The sequence below is a fragment of the Petromyzon marinus genome, chromosome 14 (genome assembly GCF_048934315.1).
Source record: "Petromyzon marinus isolate PM22_M1 ecotype Great Lakes invasive population chromosome 14, UKy_Petmar_22M1.pri1.0, whole genome shotgun sequence".
NCBI classification, from domain to species: domain Eukaryota; kingdom Metazoa; phylum Chordata; class Hyperoartia; order Petromyzontiformes; family Petromyzontidae; genus Petromyzon; species Petromyzon marinus.
In genome coordinates, this window is record NC_133680.1 from 13,576,147 (window position 1) to 13,593,767 (window position 17,621).

A 17,621-nucleotide genomic window follows, 5' to 3' on the forward strand; every position below is an offset into this window, starting at 1 on the left:
CCAACATGGCCTCGCTCTGCCCCGGCCAAAACCCCTTTCTAGAACCTACTAGTGGGTTCCAGGGCTTCTCTCGCGTGCCCCCTCTGTAACCTTTCCCCTACATCCCTCTCTCTGGCTTGTCACGTGACCTGCTGACAGACAGGGCTGCTGCAACTGCAGATCCCCTTCTCAGCCAGCAACCAGTGCCATGCTACGTAGTGACCCATTCCATGTCACTGTACACATATATTAAATCTTGACTTAAGGCTTTCGTGACTGCAGAAATTAATATTCTTTGAGTCTTTCAGTAAACTCACGTAGATAGGTTCAAAGAAAATAACAAAATAACAGAAAACTACGACGTTTCAATCGCAACTCAAGCGGTCGTCATCAGGAAAAGGGGGGTTAGCTTCTAAAGACAACTGTTTATAAAGGCTTGAAATGGGCATAGCCCAAATGTCAGCAGCCAATGTTGATGTAAGTGGTGGTGGGTTTTTCACCAATGAAAGGGCTGCCAGGTAAAAATTAGCATGTCAATGTAAGAGATTAGCATGTCAATGTAAGATTGCCAAGCATCCTCCATGGCGAGTGTGCCAAGCTGGCTATGTTAATGTGAGAGATTAGCATGTCAATGTAAGATGGCTGAGCATCCTCCATGGCAAGTGTGCCAAGCTGGCTATGTTAATGTGAGAGATTAGCATGTCAATGTAAGACCGCCAAGCATCCTCCACAGCGAGCGTGCCAAGGTGGCTATGTTAATGTGAGAGATTAGCATGTCAATGGCAGATCGTGAAGCAGCAGCCTCGAGGATGGCGTGCGAAGTAGCTGTGTTAGTGAGAAATTGCATCTATTAATGTAAAAAATCAGAGAGCCGAAAATAACAACTAACATCGGATGGTGGTAGGATGGGAACATCACAGCCAGTTATGACTTAAACTGGTTAATAACGTCCTTCCAATGATTGTTCAGTTTGTACCCATCTTCTCGGTTCAAATTGTGTCTGTGTCTATATATATGGATGGCTTCATGAACGAATCTTTGTTGATAGCCAGTGGGTTTGCAAAGTACCTTCGTCTTAGAGAAATCAATTTTGTGTGAGCCCACCGTGTTAAACAATGATCAGCCACGGCCGAGGTATTGGTCCTACCGTGTTTCAGATCTGCCTTATGTTCACGAACACGGTCCGAGACATGTCGTTTAGTTTCCCCAATGTAACTACTGCCACAGACATAGGTTAGTTTGTAGACGCCGGGGTATTGCATGTCAGGGATCACATCCTTCAAAGATGGGATCAGATCACGAATTTTATGTACTGTGTTAAATCGAACCTGGATCTTGTATTTGTTCATGATTTTGGAAATCTTTTTGGTGACCCCTGCTATGTATGGCAAGGTGATGGTTTTAATTGGGTCCTCAGATGGTTCTTTCGCAATGGTTGGGGTGGTAGTCTGAATATCCATTCTTCTTGGGGGCTTGGTGTACGTGCTCCAGTTCACTGGCTAGGTGGTGATGGTCGGAAATGCAATGAGCTCTATGGTGTAGAGTTTTTATGAGGGAATTATTTTGGGATGGATGGTGGTGGGAGTCAGGTTTTAGGTAGGCATCTGTATGGGTGGCTTTCCTGTAGACAGTTACCATTCTTGGATGTTTTAATCGAAAAGAGACCTGATGGCTCACTGGGACACTCTGTTTACAGGAACCTTTTGCGTGAAAGGGTAAAGCCTATTCTCTTTCTACTATATTCATGTTATAGCGGTCGTGTAGTGGTTAGCGTGCTGTTCTATGAAGCCCCATGCGGCCTTCGTTCAATTCCGGCTCACGGCCGACAATGGTGACGAGTATCTGAACCCGTCCTCGCTCTACCCTAGAGCTACTCAGCCATAAATGAGTACCTAGTGCAGAGTGTAAACATCAGCATTGGGGAGACAAAGGGAGCCGGGTGTGATGTTGGCCACCCACCCACTTGTGCGCCATGCCGGCCTGTATAGGCCCTCTGTTACCAGCACTTGCTCCAACAACCTCTATAGGTTATATGGGGGAATCTTCGTCTTTGTCACCGTAAATGTCCTTAAAATTATACAGATATCAAAGAAACATCAAATTATATGTTGTTGTGTTTTGGCATGTAAAGGCTAATTCTGTCTACAACTATAAATAAAAATATAACTGCCCTGTCTGTTCTGAGGACATTGGATTACGCTTTAACCAAGAGCATTGGCTTGTCCATATTGGGTAACTACATTGCTCTCAACAACTTATATGTACACACACAACACTTTCATCCCCTTCTTGATGCTTACCTACTCATGGGACGGCTGCCGTCAACTCGGCTGATCATCCTTCTGAGTTCAATAAAATGACACCCACTTTCTAGAAGTCGTCAGCGGTCATCTTATGAAAAGGAGCCTGGCTCCTACCATATTAATTCAAAATTTCCACCACTGACCCAGGACAGCCGATCGAGATGAATGCTAACCCACAATGCTCTCCTTGGTTTCTAAGACATTAAACGATCAGATTCCACACTCCTGTAGTCAAAACGCGGTGCGGTGGGATGTCCAATGTGCGTGTTTCCGTGTGCGCGTGCGAGTGATTGCCTTGTTATTGGTTCTCTTGGCAGCTTGGCAGTTTGGCAATTTGGTAGTTTACAATCCAGATTAGGCTGTCAGCAATGCCCCTCAAGGTAATGGGCTCTCTTTGGGTTGGCTCTGCAGAAGTGCACATTGCATCCTCTCCAGGGATTTCCTTGCGAACCGAGGGGGGGGGGCGGGTCGCGCATTACAAATCGCCCCACCTTGGCCGTCCAGTGACTCAGGTGCAGCTTAGCGCTCTCAATTAACATGCAATTGTCTCGTGCGTCAAGACGTTCGCCTACCAGGTAATGAATTGACGCACATAACGGCACACTCAGCTTCGGCAATATCCCGCAATGGCAATTTCGCTCGTGTGATTACATAGAGAGGATTGGGGAAAGAGGAAACAAATCCCCCTAGACAATCGCGATTGCCCACGAGGCATTGTTTGCAAAGGCAATAGAACGCACGGTTTTTTTTTTACACCGTTGCATGTTGTACAGTTGTACGTTATGCCTTGTTAATTAATGCGTGGAAATAAAATTCACACAGTCACGCATACGATGACATCTGGCCTCCGTTAGTGAAATTAACCAAGCAGTGGAAACTCCACATTAACAAAATCGCGGGGGACAACTGCTCCATCACATGGCCACTGCCCGCTGAGTGGTCCTAATTTCACCAACGCCAGATTGAAAATGGACCAGGGCGACCATCAAATGACATTGAAACACAAAGTGCACCGATTCTGCTTCACATGCAGCACCACTCACCTGGATTTTACATCTGTAACACTAAACTTCAGAGGGAATGCATCTGTAGCAAACCCGCCTTTTGGTTCTCTGCACGCTTCTGTCAGGGCTGTCTTATTTGCTCGACCGTAATCCCTCCGCCTTGCGCTCATCCCCTCTCCAGCCATTCATTACCTCGTCCTTGTTTTTGGTTCGATGTGCCTGTTGTACATTTTGTTAATGTTGTCAATTTGTGTTCTTTATGCATCATTTCTGTCTGTACCTCTGACGGGTTCTGTTCCGTTTTTGCCCATTCAGCATCACTTTGATGTCGTTGCTCTTGTTCTGTGCTGATACGCCACAGTGCTCCCTCGTAAGCTATCTTGTTGAATGGCTAAACAGGATTTACCGCACAACAAATTTAATTGAATGGAAGTGGATTATTACATTGCAGGATCACAAGATATGGAGATGGCTATGGGAGGCATTCATCCAACAGTGGATAGAGCATGGCTGATGGCGATGATTATCAATTTGGCCCAGGACAAGAGTGCTTGGAGTCAATGCTCCCATTAAACACTTCAGGCCAGTGTTTGTGTAAGTGGTGGAGAGATGTTAACTACCTTGCCTGGTATACAGGAGGTCGTGGGTTCAATCCCAAAACTGACACCTGTATATTGTGAGTTTGCATGTTCTCCCCGTAGTCAAGTGGATTTTTCTCCAGGTCCTACGGATTTTCCCTCCACATTTAGAATCAACGTGCGTTTAGAGTTTTTGGCTGCGATAAATTTCAACATAAGCCACTTCATTGGATTATCATTTGTGATAGCCAGGTCGCTTCTGAGAAATAGCTACTTCATTGGGCCTTACCTGGTAAAATAAAATAAAAACACTATAAATAGTGTTAAACAGAGTCCCCTGAAGGGTAAGAGGCTCAAGGTGTTACAGTCCTTGTGAATCATTCCATGCCGGGACTCGTGACTCTGCTCCTCTGTTCCAGTCATGATAACGGCTAAACAGGAAATGTCTTCCCGCTCAAATGGGCATTGGGTGGCAATCGTCCCTCATGGCAGCCCAGGTTCAGTGTGGGTTGAGGCGACCCAAATTAGGTAGCGGTGTTAATAATAAAGTGACAATGTATTTGCGAAACGACGTAAAAGGGGGAGACGTAAATCTGGGTATTACTGTACTTATTTTAGCACTCATATAATCCACATAATAGATTTTTGGGTTAGGCCACTTCATAATCTGACCTAATTTGTGACATAAAAAACCCTCCATCACCTGACACTGCAAAATAAATGTAATTGCCACGAGTACTCACATCTATCGTGCCAAAGATTATTGTTACTGCTCGCATATAAGTTAAAGAACAATCCTTACAATGAGCTTCAGCAATTAGATACCACGACGTTTCATTTGAAACTACATCAAGCATCGTCAGGACAATATTCTGAAAGTCAGAATAACAATGTAACCTCACGCAGCTTCTTAAATACGTGTAATGACGTCACAGCAGGATAGAATTAGATTTAAACGAGATATTCACCATGACAAATGAATATTCATTTTATTAGAAATGATCTGAGCCATTGATTAACATTATATATGCATAATCAATGGCTCAGATCACATTATATATGCATTATTCATTACAATTACTCATGAATACACTATCCTGTAGCAGAATCGCATTATTATGTAAACTGAACCCTAAAACTTCGTACATTTGACAATTAATTTGTCTGTATCGGGTGGTGGAAGGTTCCTATCGTCACAAATTAGGCCTCAACAAAGCATCAATTATGAACCGTGATACTGGCTGCGATAATAAAAAAAACTACTACAACGTACTTGTGTTCACTTACCCCAGGGGGATATATGGCTGAGTTGAGCCCCGGCCGGGAAACGAACTCCCAACCTTCCAATTTGGGAGAGGAGCGCTCTTGCCACAATGCCACGTGACCAGTATAATAATACCAGTACAGTATGATGTCCCTTGTGTGTCCAGAGAAGCCGGAGTGAATTGCAAATACTTTCCAGAAGGGCACTGCTTGAAATAGGGGACGAAACTGGATTTTGCTTTAAATGCAAATAAAATGTAATTTCTCTGCGTGGATATTGATACTAGAAATTATTTGTGTAATAATGCATTGAATTATCAATTGCTATAAATTCACAATAACATAAAGACGTGGAATTGTGTAACAATAAGTGTTTTTTATTCATATGTCCTATGCCATGGGTTCCCGTGACTCCTGCTACCAATATGTAGAACAAAATCATCCAATCTTAAAATCTGATCGCAAGCCCGAATGGCGACAATTCATCGAACCAGCAGTTTAAGGGTGAATTATTACACTGCTAGCAGAAGCTTGATATCGTGTGGGCAATGTAACAACAACAAAATGAATTGGTAACTACATTGTTAAAACAATAATGAGACTTTTACCCTTCATCAGCGAACCAGAACTGATGTGTTGGCTCGGTGCCACTGTTGACCATTTCACCTTTACCTGGGCTTCCAAAGGTGTGCACGCTTTTACGCGCATTAATGCAACAAATTCCGTGTAGAATGTATAACCGGTTTAATTTTTTTCTCGCTGCAGTCCTGTAAGAGTGAGATCCTTTCTTGCAGCTTTCCCGTGAATCCATTCCAGCAGCCAGACTTAGCTGCGTGTGTTTATTGAGGTGTCTCCGGCACCTTGAATGTGTTCTTTGTGATGCATTATGAATGCATAGCCTTTCACGTACACTGAGGTTGGAAGGATGATATTTCTTGCACAGTTATATGCTGTCAACCGTGCACCGCGGTGAAACTTTTACTTTTTTGAAAGTGTTTTACTGTTTGCGCGAAAGAGCGGCGGTTTATCGTTATTAGCGGCGCAGAGTTCAGAATGTAAAAGCTTTAAAACCATGACGCCGTCACCCTGGTATCGCTCGCCCAGTGAAAATAGCGGTGTGGTGCCCCCCCCCCCCCCTTCAAATTAATTTCCTCGCTGGCATCGCACCACCCTCGTGGCCGTGTAAACAAACACGTGGCCGTGTAAACAAACACGTGGCCCGTGTAAACAAACACGTGGCCGTGTAAACAAACACGTGGCCCGTGTAAACAAACACGTGGCCCTGTAAACAAACACGTGGCCGTGTAAACAAACACGTGGCCCTGTAAACAAACACGTGGCCCGTGTAAACAAACACGTGGCCGTGTAAACAAACACGTGGCCGTGTAAACAAACACGTGGCCCTGTAAACAAACACGTGGCCGTGTAAACAAACACGTGGCCCTGTAAACAAACACGTGGCCGTGTAAACAAACACGTGGCCGTGTAAACAAACACGTGGCCCTGTAAACAAACACGTGGCCGTGTAAACAAACACATGGCCGTGTAAACAAACACGTGGCCGTGTAAACAAACACGTGGCCGTGTAAACAAACACGTGGCCCTGTAAACAAACACGTGGCCGTGTAAACAAACACGTGGCCGTGTAAACAAACACGTGGCCGTGTAAACAAACACGTGGCCGTGTAAACAAACACGTGGCCCTGTAAACAAACACGTGACCCGTGTAAACAAACACGTGGCCCTGTAAACAAACACGTGGCCCGTGCAAACAAACACGTGGCCCTGTAAACAAACACGTGGCCGTGTAAACAAACACGTGGCCCTGTAAACAAACACGTGGCCCGTGTAAACAAACACGTGGCCGTGTAAACAAACACGTGGCCCTGTAAACAAACACGTGCCCCTGTAAACAAACACGTGGCCCTGTAAACAAACACGTGGCCCTGTAAACAAACACGTGGCCCTGTAAACAAACACGTGGCCCGTGGAGGCGCGCATGCCTGGTCCACAGTGCGACTGCTTCATTGGAAACGCGCGCTGTCTCGCTCCTCCAACTTCCACGCTGCAGGGAGTGAAGGCGTGTCGTGGCTACAGCCATACTCCTCCTCCTCCCTGCCTTTCTCTATAGCAGTGCCTCCTGGGTGGGAGGCGGGAGGCTTGAGGTGGAAAAAAAATTCCCGTGTTCTCGTTGTGAAAAGCCAGGCCCATGCCCAAATTGCGTAGATACCTGTGTATTATCAACCGTGGGTTACGTGTGCCCATGCGCAGTTACTGTGTGATTACTTGGTGTGCCTATATGCACGCGTATATACAGTGAGCCGTTCATGGTTTACCATTCATATTACTGTGAATGGCTGTGTTATTATATTACCATAGTGCTCATGTCTATCATCAGCCAAAATCCGTGGTTGTCTGCGACACAAACATTTGGCGTGGGTTATTTATTCTGGAGCATCTCATAATCCGTAGGAAACCATGGTGGTACAGCTTTCACTTTCGGATTTAGCGTTTAAAAAAATATAGCTTTTATTTATTTAATTAACAGTAAAAAGTCAGCATCTTGGCCACGTGGAAAAGTCTTTTGAGTACGATTTCTACCTCAGAGCACCCTGACCCGCAATACCCTGTATGGCTCGGTATGGTGCATTGCTTATCCTGAGTGTTTGCTTTTCTCAACAATAGCCCTGCACAGCTTCCACACTCAAACCCAGCTGTCATTGCCACTTTGCTTTCTGGATATGGAGAATAACCATGCTAACCCCATTGGAACCAATCACAGTGCCCGTTGTACCCCATGTGACTTAAAGGCAATCAGACTCACACTTACAGTATAAGGACGCGCCAATTGAATGGCGGTGTTTGTCATGGAGGATGTGTGACCATACTTCATCCCCTGGACAGTGTGGGTTGGATGAAGGAGGGAGGGTGCCCTAGGTCCTGACAGATACCGCTCGCCACGAGTGTTAGCTGAGGCGGGGGAATTTAAGTCAGGTGGTCGAGTTGGTAAGGCAGCGTGTTTACAACTGCACCACCGCTGCATCAGTCATACTAAGATTAACCCTTTCCCGTTCCGAGACGTCTGCAAGTCACAGGGTGAGTGTCCTCTTCACCTCTGAACCTCGGAACACACAAGCGGTTCAGCGTTAATCTTATTTTGAGAGACGTAGCACCATTGTTTTTAAAGACATTGTACTCACCGCAGAGAACTATTGTGACACGACCGCACTCTATGATAGCTGGCGGAAAATTGTGCCACATGCCCTCCTGCATGGCCTTGTGGGAGCCTTTGTACTGATACAATTATTTTATTTTAGTTTTTATTCCTGTTTCGTACACGTACGTCATCGTAACGGAATACGTCATCGGAACGGGACAGGGTTCAGTGTTGACCACGGCGTGTGTGCCCGCGTTGTTACAGGCTGGGCACGCTGGAGCCCGGCGACCGCCTCCTGGCCATCAACCACACGCGCCTGGAAACCTCCTCGGTGGATGAGACTGTCCACATCCTGCAGCAGAGCGACGACTTCGTCAAGCTCAAAGTCCGCAAGGATGAAGACAACTCTGGTGAGGAGAGGGTTCGGGGCTCTGGGGGGTGGAGGGTGGGGGGTAGGTGGCGTGGGCGAAACCGAATCCGCACGTGCATCGCAGTACGGAGAGGAATCCACCGGGAAACGGCGCACGATCAGCCAGCTGCAGCCATTACAGGGCGCCATGGTGGCGAGATGTAAACTACCTCGCCTGGTATACAGGAAGTCGTGGGTTCGAACTCGACCCTGACACCTGTTGTATATTTTGAGTTTTCATATCTCTCTCCCAGTGGTCGTGTGGATTTTTCTCCGAGTCCTCCGATTTTGTCCTCCACATTTTGAAACATGCGTTTCGAATATTTGTCTGCAATAAATTTTCCACGTGATCATAAGCCACTTTGTTGAGCAATCATGTGTGGCCAGGTCACTTATAAAAAAATATCTATGTAGTTTAGTTTAGTTCCTTTTGAGTCTTCGCTGCAGGTTCGGTCATCTAGCCGAACCGCTTTGGCACAGGATGCTGTACCAGCGTGGTTATGACACTGGCAGAGCTGGTCATGACATTTGTGAGCTGACGTCCATTGTCTGAGTCGACTCGGATCATTTCTCTGCCATCGAAGTAAGGAGCACCACCCCGTGGACCCCACTTTGTGAGAGATCAACATTGGTTGTCCTGTGAAAGCCCGGCCCTCACCAGAGGAATGTCTAATTTACAGAGCCGTGATGAGCTCTGGCTCACCACTCATTTGCGCATGGGGGGCACCCTTCATCTGTTTTACTTGTGGCTTGAGCATTAACTGGCCGATTGCGCCAGCTGTTTTGACTTTTGTGTCCTTGTACAGCAATTGTCATTGACTCTCGATTTGTATCCATGTGGAAAATTCAAAGCAGGAGAGCTCACATAACTTTACAGCTGTGCCGTTATCGTACGAACTGGGCTCGTCTTGAAGTTTGAAGCTTTTTTTATGGTCATTGTTAAGCCGTGATTTACGTGCAATTTGACCAAAGCTCTTGGCTCAAACACCCGTGTCACTGAGTGGTCTGTGATTAGGGCTAGACAAGGACTGAGACTGAATTATATTTCAACGCAGAGGGAGAGGGGAAATGCCATTAATGTGCACAAGGGGCATATTGCACTTAAACCAAATTGGCATCTTTAATGCGGCTTATATATAGCGCTGATAGGAAAAATATGAGATCGGGAGAAAGAAGCAAGACAGGATTCGCGATCATATTGCGTTGAGTGTGTGTGTGTGCGAGACCCAGCGAGGCCTAGTAAGCCATTACAGCTCGGCTCTCTGTGTACTGAGTGGTAGCATGTGCCAGAGTCCCTGGTAAATGGATTCGTTCTGCCTATCGCAATGGGAGAGATTACTGGAGTACGTTAATAATTTGTGAGCGGTGTGGGAGGTTAATGAGTCCCTTCATCCAACAGGGGTTTCCAAATGCAAAATAATGCTAAATTGCCCACACTTAATTGAAATACGTAAGTTGTAATGAGGACAGTGGTGAATGGCGAGCCTTCGCGACTGATTGAACCGCACTCCGGCGTCATGCCATGCAACAACAATAAAAACCTTGCGATTTTTTATCACACAATTTTTTCCGTTTTTTTGCAAAGTAAATTTACAAGGCAGATTTAGATGTCCGAGTCGTTGCTCATGCGTCAGTCACCCTGTAACTGCCGCCAAAAGTCAACGTGAATCAAGCGATTGTAAAAAGAAAATGTTGATCTACATTCCTATGGCGAGGAGCCAATACTTATGCAGGACACCCACTGTTGAATTTCACAGTGATACTATTTTTTCAATAAGAGGCTGTCATGCAACAGGCAAGGTTTAAAATTGCACCTGTGGACTGTTAGTCTTGCTCACCTGCTTATTTTATAAAAATGTTTTATCCCGGTCTGCCTTCAGTAATTGCCCTAGATATACTCTTCTTCTTTGGTTCTTTCGGTAAAGTCACGTAGAATGAGAATAAAATAATAAATTGATCAAATAAAATAACACAATAATATTCTCACGACGTTTCGGCCACAACACAAGCGGCCTTCATCAGGTGAAGAGACGATACTGTCTGGTAGGACAGCGCTGGAGTGAAATTGTGTTATTTTATTTTATCAATTTAACATTTCACAGGGTCCAGGGATCGAACCCACGCCCTCCTGTAGACTAGGCGAGGTAGTCAACATCTCACAGGGTCCAGGGATCGAACCCACGACCCCAGGATCAGCCTCTCAAGATGGCGGTGGCGTGTGTAGCAGCGTGAGTTGTTTTTGTGAGTTGTTTTGCGTGAGTGTAAACTGTGCGTGAGTGTGTGAAAATGTGAGTGAGAATGAGCTGTGTGTGAGCTGCGTGTGAGTTTGTGTGAGTGCGCCGTGTGTGTGAGTGAGCCATGTGTGTGAGTGAGCTGTGTGAGGGTGAGCCGTGTGAGCCGTGTGAGAGTGGCCGTGACGAGAGGGACTTCTGCGTTCATGTATGTGATGGTGTGGTGATATACACTCTGTGTGTGTGATGGAGTGGTGATGTGCACTCTGTGTGTGTGTGTGATAGTGTGGTGGTGTGCACTCTGTATGTGTGTGATAGTGTAGTGATGTGCACTCGTGTGTGTGTGATGGTGTACACTCGTGTGTGTGATGGTGTGATGGTGTGGTGATGTGCGCTCGTGTGTGTACCTGGCGCAGCCTGAGTGAGGCCTGGTTGGTCGCGCACTTGGCGCAGCCTGGGTGAGGCCTGGTTGGTCGCGCACGCGGCACAGCATGAGTGAGGCCTAGTTAATCGTGCAAGTGGCGCAGCCTGAGTGAGGCCTAGCTGATCGTGCACCTGGCGCAGCCTGAGTGAGGCCTAGGTAGTACTGCACATGACACAGCCTGAGTGAGGCCGAGTAAATCGTGCACCTGGCGCAGCCTGAGTGAGGCCTGGCTGATCGTGGACCTCGCGCAGCCTGAGTGAGGCCTAGTTAATCGTGCACGTGGCGCAGCCTGAGTGAGGCCTAGTTAATCGTGCACCTGGCACGGCCTGAGTGATGCTTAGGTAGTACTGCACATGACACAGCCTGAGTGAGGCCGAGTAAATTGTGCACATGGCGCAGCCTGAGTAAGGCCTAGTAAAACATGCACAAGGCGCAGCCTGAGTGAGGCTTAGTTGGTCATACACGTGGCGTGGCCTGAGTGAGGCCTGGTTGTGCACATGACACTGCCTGGGTGAGGCCTGGCGGATCGTGCACCTGGCGCAGCCTGAGAGAGGCCTGGTTAATCATGCACAAGGCACAGCCTGAGTGAGGCCTGGTTGACAGTGCACCTGGAGCAGCCTGAGTGAGGCCTAGTAAATCGTGCACCTGGTGCAGCCTGAGTGAGGCCTGGTTGATCGCGCCCATGGCACAGCCTGAATGAGGCGTAGTTGATAGTGCGACGGACCACAAGCTGTGTTCCTGCCAAGGCGGCATTGCCACAGACTCCAAGTTGTGTTCCTGCCAAGGCAACATTGCCACGGACTCCAAGCTGTGTTCCTGCTAAGGCAACATTGCCGTGGACCCCAACCTGTGTTCCTACCAAGGCAACATTGCCACGGACCCCAACCTGTATTCCTGTCAAGGCAACATTGCCACGGACTCCAAGCTGTGTTCCTGCCAAGGCAACATTGCCACGGACCCCAAGCTGTGTTTCTGCCAAGGCAACATTGCCATGAACCCCAAACTGTGTTCCTGCCAAGGCAACATTGCGACGGACCCCAAGCTATGTTCCTGGAAAACTTCACGAAGATCGTCAAGACGGCCAAGGGTTGTGAATGAAGAGTCCCCTGTGTGGGCTTCAGTGGGGTCGTCTGGTTGGGCAGCAGAGACACGAGAGGCCAAGAAACGACATTCCAGTCGTGGGCTTAGCTCAAGGAGGGTTAGCTGGACCACCATCCTGCGGCGGGGAAAGGAGGTGGTGCAAGCGGTTCAGCCGAGCCCACAACAGCCAAAAATCTGCTGTCCCTGTCTGGGGGGGGGGGCGCTGTTCAACCCTAGCACATGGACGAGAAGCCGTGCATGTGTGACGAGTGCGGCAAAAGACGTTTTCTCGCGCTCGGCCTACAAGTATATATTTTTTTTCTTTTCTGCTTGTGTGTTAATCTGTGTTTACCCCGGATATTTTAGAGATGGCAATTCTCCTGCTGTGTATCCTTCTGCTGTCCCTCCCGGCCATATCTAGTGCCACAATCAACTCTACAGACAGCTACCCTCGTTACTTTGCGTCTATACTTCTTGCTCGATTTGCCACTACACCTGCTAATGAAACAGCTCATAGACACTTCTACACTCCATCATTGTATCCTTTTAAACCCTATTTTTGTCCCATTACTTCACCAGCACTCCTTCCAAACTTCATTCTGCTCTTAAAAATAACACAATCTGCGAGCTACTGCTATTCGTCCAAGGTCCGCCGCTCTTCATCCTTTCACAGAAAATACTTGTGCAAACTATTAATTCTACGTTTCTTATTTCTAGGTGGTATTGAGCTTCATCCTGGCCCATATGAAAAGAACTCGTATAATTCTGTAGATTTTTCTGGCAGGAAAGGTGTTGGTGTTCTACATGTCAACATCAGAGGGCTTGTGATTAAATTAAGTCAACTAAAACTATAAGTGGCAAATCTTGACCTGGACATATTTTACCAACCAGAAACATTTCTCACTCCTGCCGTCAATGACTTGCAGATTGCGATTGACAACTACAACCTTTTTCGGCTTGACTGAGGATCTAAAGGAGGTGGAATTGCCATCTATGTTCGTAATACTATTGCATGTTCACTAGCTCACTCCTTGTTTAAAAATGTTGCTATGAAGGTCTAGATATCAAAATAACTCTTCCAAATAATCAACAGATATTGGTAGTGTGCTTCTATCGACTGCCTAGTGGGAAGGATGTTGAAGCTGCATCTGCACTGAGAGAGCTTTTTGGAGGCCTCCCTAAAGGTGAAATAGTTTTAGTGGGTGATCTAAATTGGAATTGGCTAAACCCGCCGGCCGTGGCCACAAATTTTGCAGTTGAATTTAATGTTTAAATTAATAAATGTCCCCACAAGACCCAACCTAAAAAATCCGGGACAGTCATCTCTGCTTGACGTCCTATTGACAAATGCCCCTCACAATTTCACACTGACTGGTGTTCTGGGTAATAACCTTAGTGATCACTCCTTCATTTTTGGGGTAGGATCATCAGCCAGACCCAAAGCCCCCCCTAAATTGGTTGAGAAGCACTCTATGAGACACTTCAGCACTCAGGCATTTACTAATGATGTGCTTCACTCAGATATTGATAAGGTCTGTGATATCCCTAACCTGACTATGGCTTGGGAGACCTTCAGGTACACGTTTCTCCAATTTCTTAACAAACATGCTCCGTTGGTTAGATTTAAAACTAAAGGCAACCGCCTACCATGGTTTGATCCTTTGATTACAAAGCTCATGAAAACTAGGGACAAGGCTTGGGCATGTGCTCAGAAAAGTAATTTGGTCAATGAGTGGCTAGAATACAGGATGTTAAGGAATAGATGCATCAAAAAAATGCGGCATGCAAAAAATGCCTACTTTTCCTCTTCTCTCCTGGAATCACATGGAAATGCCAGGATTTTCTGGAAAACAATCAAATCTATCGAAAAGCCATCCAAAACAGACAATCTGCCCGTTGAGCTTAACCGAAATGGGGAATATTTTTCAGATCCCAAAAAAATAGTTGACAATTTTAACCTTAATTTTTCTGAAGCTGGTAATCTTTTTGATAATGTATTGGGAGTCACCCCTGCTCATGCAAATTCCTACACCCCTGTCAAACATTAAACGAATTTAGTTTCCAGCCAATCCACGAAAGTAATGTTCTGAAACAACTGTCCTACCACAAAGTGTCCTCTACTGGAGCAGATAGTATTCCCATCTTTGCTCTACTAACTGTTGGTAACCTAATATACAAACCTATAGCTCATATTTTCAACCTGTTCATCAAAGAAGCATCAGTTCCTCTAGAATGGAAACATTCCTATGTCCGCCCACTTCACAAAGGGGGCCCTAAAGAAGATCCAAATAACTATCTCAATTTTGTCCCCGTTTATGAATTTAAAATTTTTTTATTGACCTACCAAATTAGCAGTTTCCTGTCCACCAACAATCTACTACATCTAAAACAATCTGGGTTCCGAAAAAAATACAGCACCACATCTGCTGCATTGGACTCTCTGAATCACATTTACAGTAGCCTTGATAATAAGTAGTATTGTGCCTGTCTTTTTCTAGACCTGTCCAAAGCTTTTTATATAGTAGACCACAACACCCTGCTTAGTAAACTAAGTTGCCTCACTTTTCCGAAAACGCTGTAAAATGGTTACAAAATTACCTCTTTTCTCGCACCCAAACTGTATTCACATATGGTTGGAGGTCAAACAGTGTTAAGATAACAAAAGGGGTTCCACAGGGTTCCATGCTCGGCCCCCTCTTGTTCTCTCTTTGTGTCAATGACTTGGGCACTGACCTGGATCATTCCAGGGTAAATCTTTTTATCAGATGACACGATACTGATTACTGCTGGCCGCTCTCCAGATGACGTGATTGCTAAGCTACAGGGTGATTTCAACAAACTACGACATCAGCCTGTTGCTCTTAAACTAGTTCTGAATACCTCCAAAACCAAAGTGCTATGCTTCTCACCAGGACTAAAGCAGGAAGTTATTTTTCCATAATTACATTCCTTAAATAATTATCAAATAGAGCAAGTCAAGATCTATAAGTATCTTGGGGTCATCCTGGATTCAAAACTGAATTTTGAAGATCACATTCAGGGGCGGAGCCAGGATTTTCATCCCGGGGTGACATTCAACAAATTTTAATTTCAAGAATGATTAGAGAGTCAGGCTGTTGAACTAGAGTTCAGACGATACGATTGCGGTGCAGGCGCATCGACTGGAACTGCTCCATGATTTCATCGTTGGTGACGCCTTTTGCGACGTCGTTTTCAACGAACAGGAGCATCATGTCAGTAAAGTACACGACGCCTATTGTGGTACGCAATCGGGTTTTAATGTGCTTCATCTCGCTAAAGATGCGCTCGGCTGTGGCGGTGGCCACCGGTAGGGTCAACACGAGGCACACCAGGCGGTAGACCAGGTGAAAGCCGGAATTTCCGCAGCCGCTTGTCGCCAGGTTGATGGACAGCATTGACAGCATGTTCACATTCTTCAGCTCTTCATCTCGCCGGATTTCCTGTTCGAAGTGGAGCAGCTGCTGCTCGAGGAGAAGCATGTCAAGATCGGGAAAATCGCGCCAGTAAAAATCACAGGCCAGCTCCAGGATCTTGCTGACGTTGAACGACTCAAATCGATTGCGGGGCGATAAATGGACTGCCAGCCGCAACATCTTCATCGACTCCGTGCTGAAACGCAGATCGAGCTCGACCAGCATCTTGTCAATAGAGGCGTTAAAGAGGTCGATGTGAAACATGTGGTCGTTGGTGATGACGTAGGTGCAGCGCCGAGGACGTCCAGGGCGCATGTAGTTCGCGTTCATGTCGACGACGGGTACCTTGTTGACGTCGCATAATGCGTTGACGTCCTTGAGCAGATCGTCGTAGCGTAGCTCCATCAAGTGCAGGCAGAACGCGAACTTGAACGAGAACATGTCGTTGAGAAGGCGATGAGCTTCGGCCCGTTGCTCTGCCTTGGCGCCGTCCTCTTCCACGTTCTGGATGACGACGGCAGTCGCGTTGAACATCTCAATCAGGCGGTGCAGCGAGCGCCAGAAAGACGACCACCTCGTGTTGCCCGCCGCCGACAACGCCGTCTCCTGATTCTGACCGCGACCAGTGGAGACCGCCAGCTCATCGACCAGGTCGTCGACGAGCTTCTTCTGCTCGGCGAGCAGTTGGTCGTTGCGCTTGCACGAGCTGGTGGCAGTGTGGATTGTGTCCTGGACGAGGTCAAAGAACACGGCAATGTCGGCGACGCCATTTGTGCAGGCAGCGACGAGAGCGAGCTGCAGCTTATGCGCCCAGCAATGCGTGTAGTAGGCCATGTCGTTCATGGCCTTGATCAAGTTCTGCAAGCCAGCGATCTCACCGCTCATGCTCAACGCGCCATCGTATCCTTGGCCGTGGCAGGTCTCAATAGGGCCCTGCGACTCGAGAGCAGGTTGACAATGGCGCTGCAGACGGTGGGCGCACACGTGTCCGACACGTGCTGAATGTCGACGAGTCGCTCGCGCAGGATGCCCGTACTGACCTCGACAAAGCGGTTGAGGACGACCAGCTGCTCCTTCTTGCTGACGTCACGCGACTCGTCCGCTATGATGCAATAGTACGCGTCGCCAATCTCGGTGTCGAGGCGCCGGCGCACTAGTTGAGAGTGAGCATTGATCAGGTCCTTCTGAACGTCGGGGCTGGTCATGGTCGCATTCTGCGGTGCGTTCTCCCAGGTGATGGCCGCAAGCAGTGCGTCGCGCTTGCATAACATGTTGAGAATCTCCAGAAAATTGCCCCGGTTAAGAGAGCCAGGCGACTCGTCGTGTCCCCGCATCGCAATACCCTGGTTCATGCAGACGCGCATGACGTCGACGGAGGCGTCCAGGCGCTTGCGGTTGCCGTCAATAGTTTTGGCATTCTGTCGGGCCAGCCCAGCGTCGCCCGTGATGACGTGCTGCCAGGCGTTGAGAAGGTCCCTGGCCTTCTTCACGGTGATGTTGTGTGCCGACTTGTGCCCACCCTGATGCTTGAGTAGGCTGCATTTCTTGGCACCGATCTTATTCCAGGTTGAGAAGCCGGGGGAGTAGATGAATGCCGACGCAACGTTATCTGCGCTTGACGACGGCGGGAAGAGGTAGCAATAGAAGCAGTAAACAGACCCACTGATGAACGAGTACTCGAGCCAGTCGAACTGAACAAACCAAGACGCCGTCGGGCGGCGGGCAGCGCCGCCAACGAACTTGGACGGGTATTTCAACG

The 17,621-nt window shown here is 47.4% G+C and overlaps 1 protein-coding gene across 3 annotated transcripts in view; it reads left to right on the forward strand.

Annotated features, from left to right (window-relative positions):
- LOC116942303 (glutamate receptor-interacting protein 1-like) overlaps positions 1–17,621 on the forward strand; it is a 374,480-nt gene that overhangs the window by 312,143 nt on the left and 44,716 nt on the right. For all 3 annotated transcript variants that reach the window (XM_032954032.2, XM_032954031.2, XM_032954033.2), the window contains one exon: positions 8,549–8,694. In XM_032954032.2, coding sequence (XP_032809923.2) covers positions 8,549–8,694 — 146 coding nt within the window. The remainder of the gene's footprint in view (positions 1–8,548; positions 8,695–17,621) is intronic.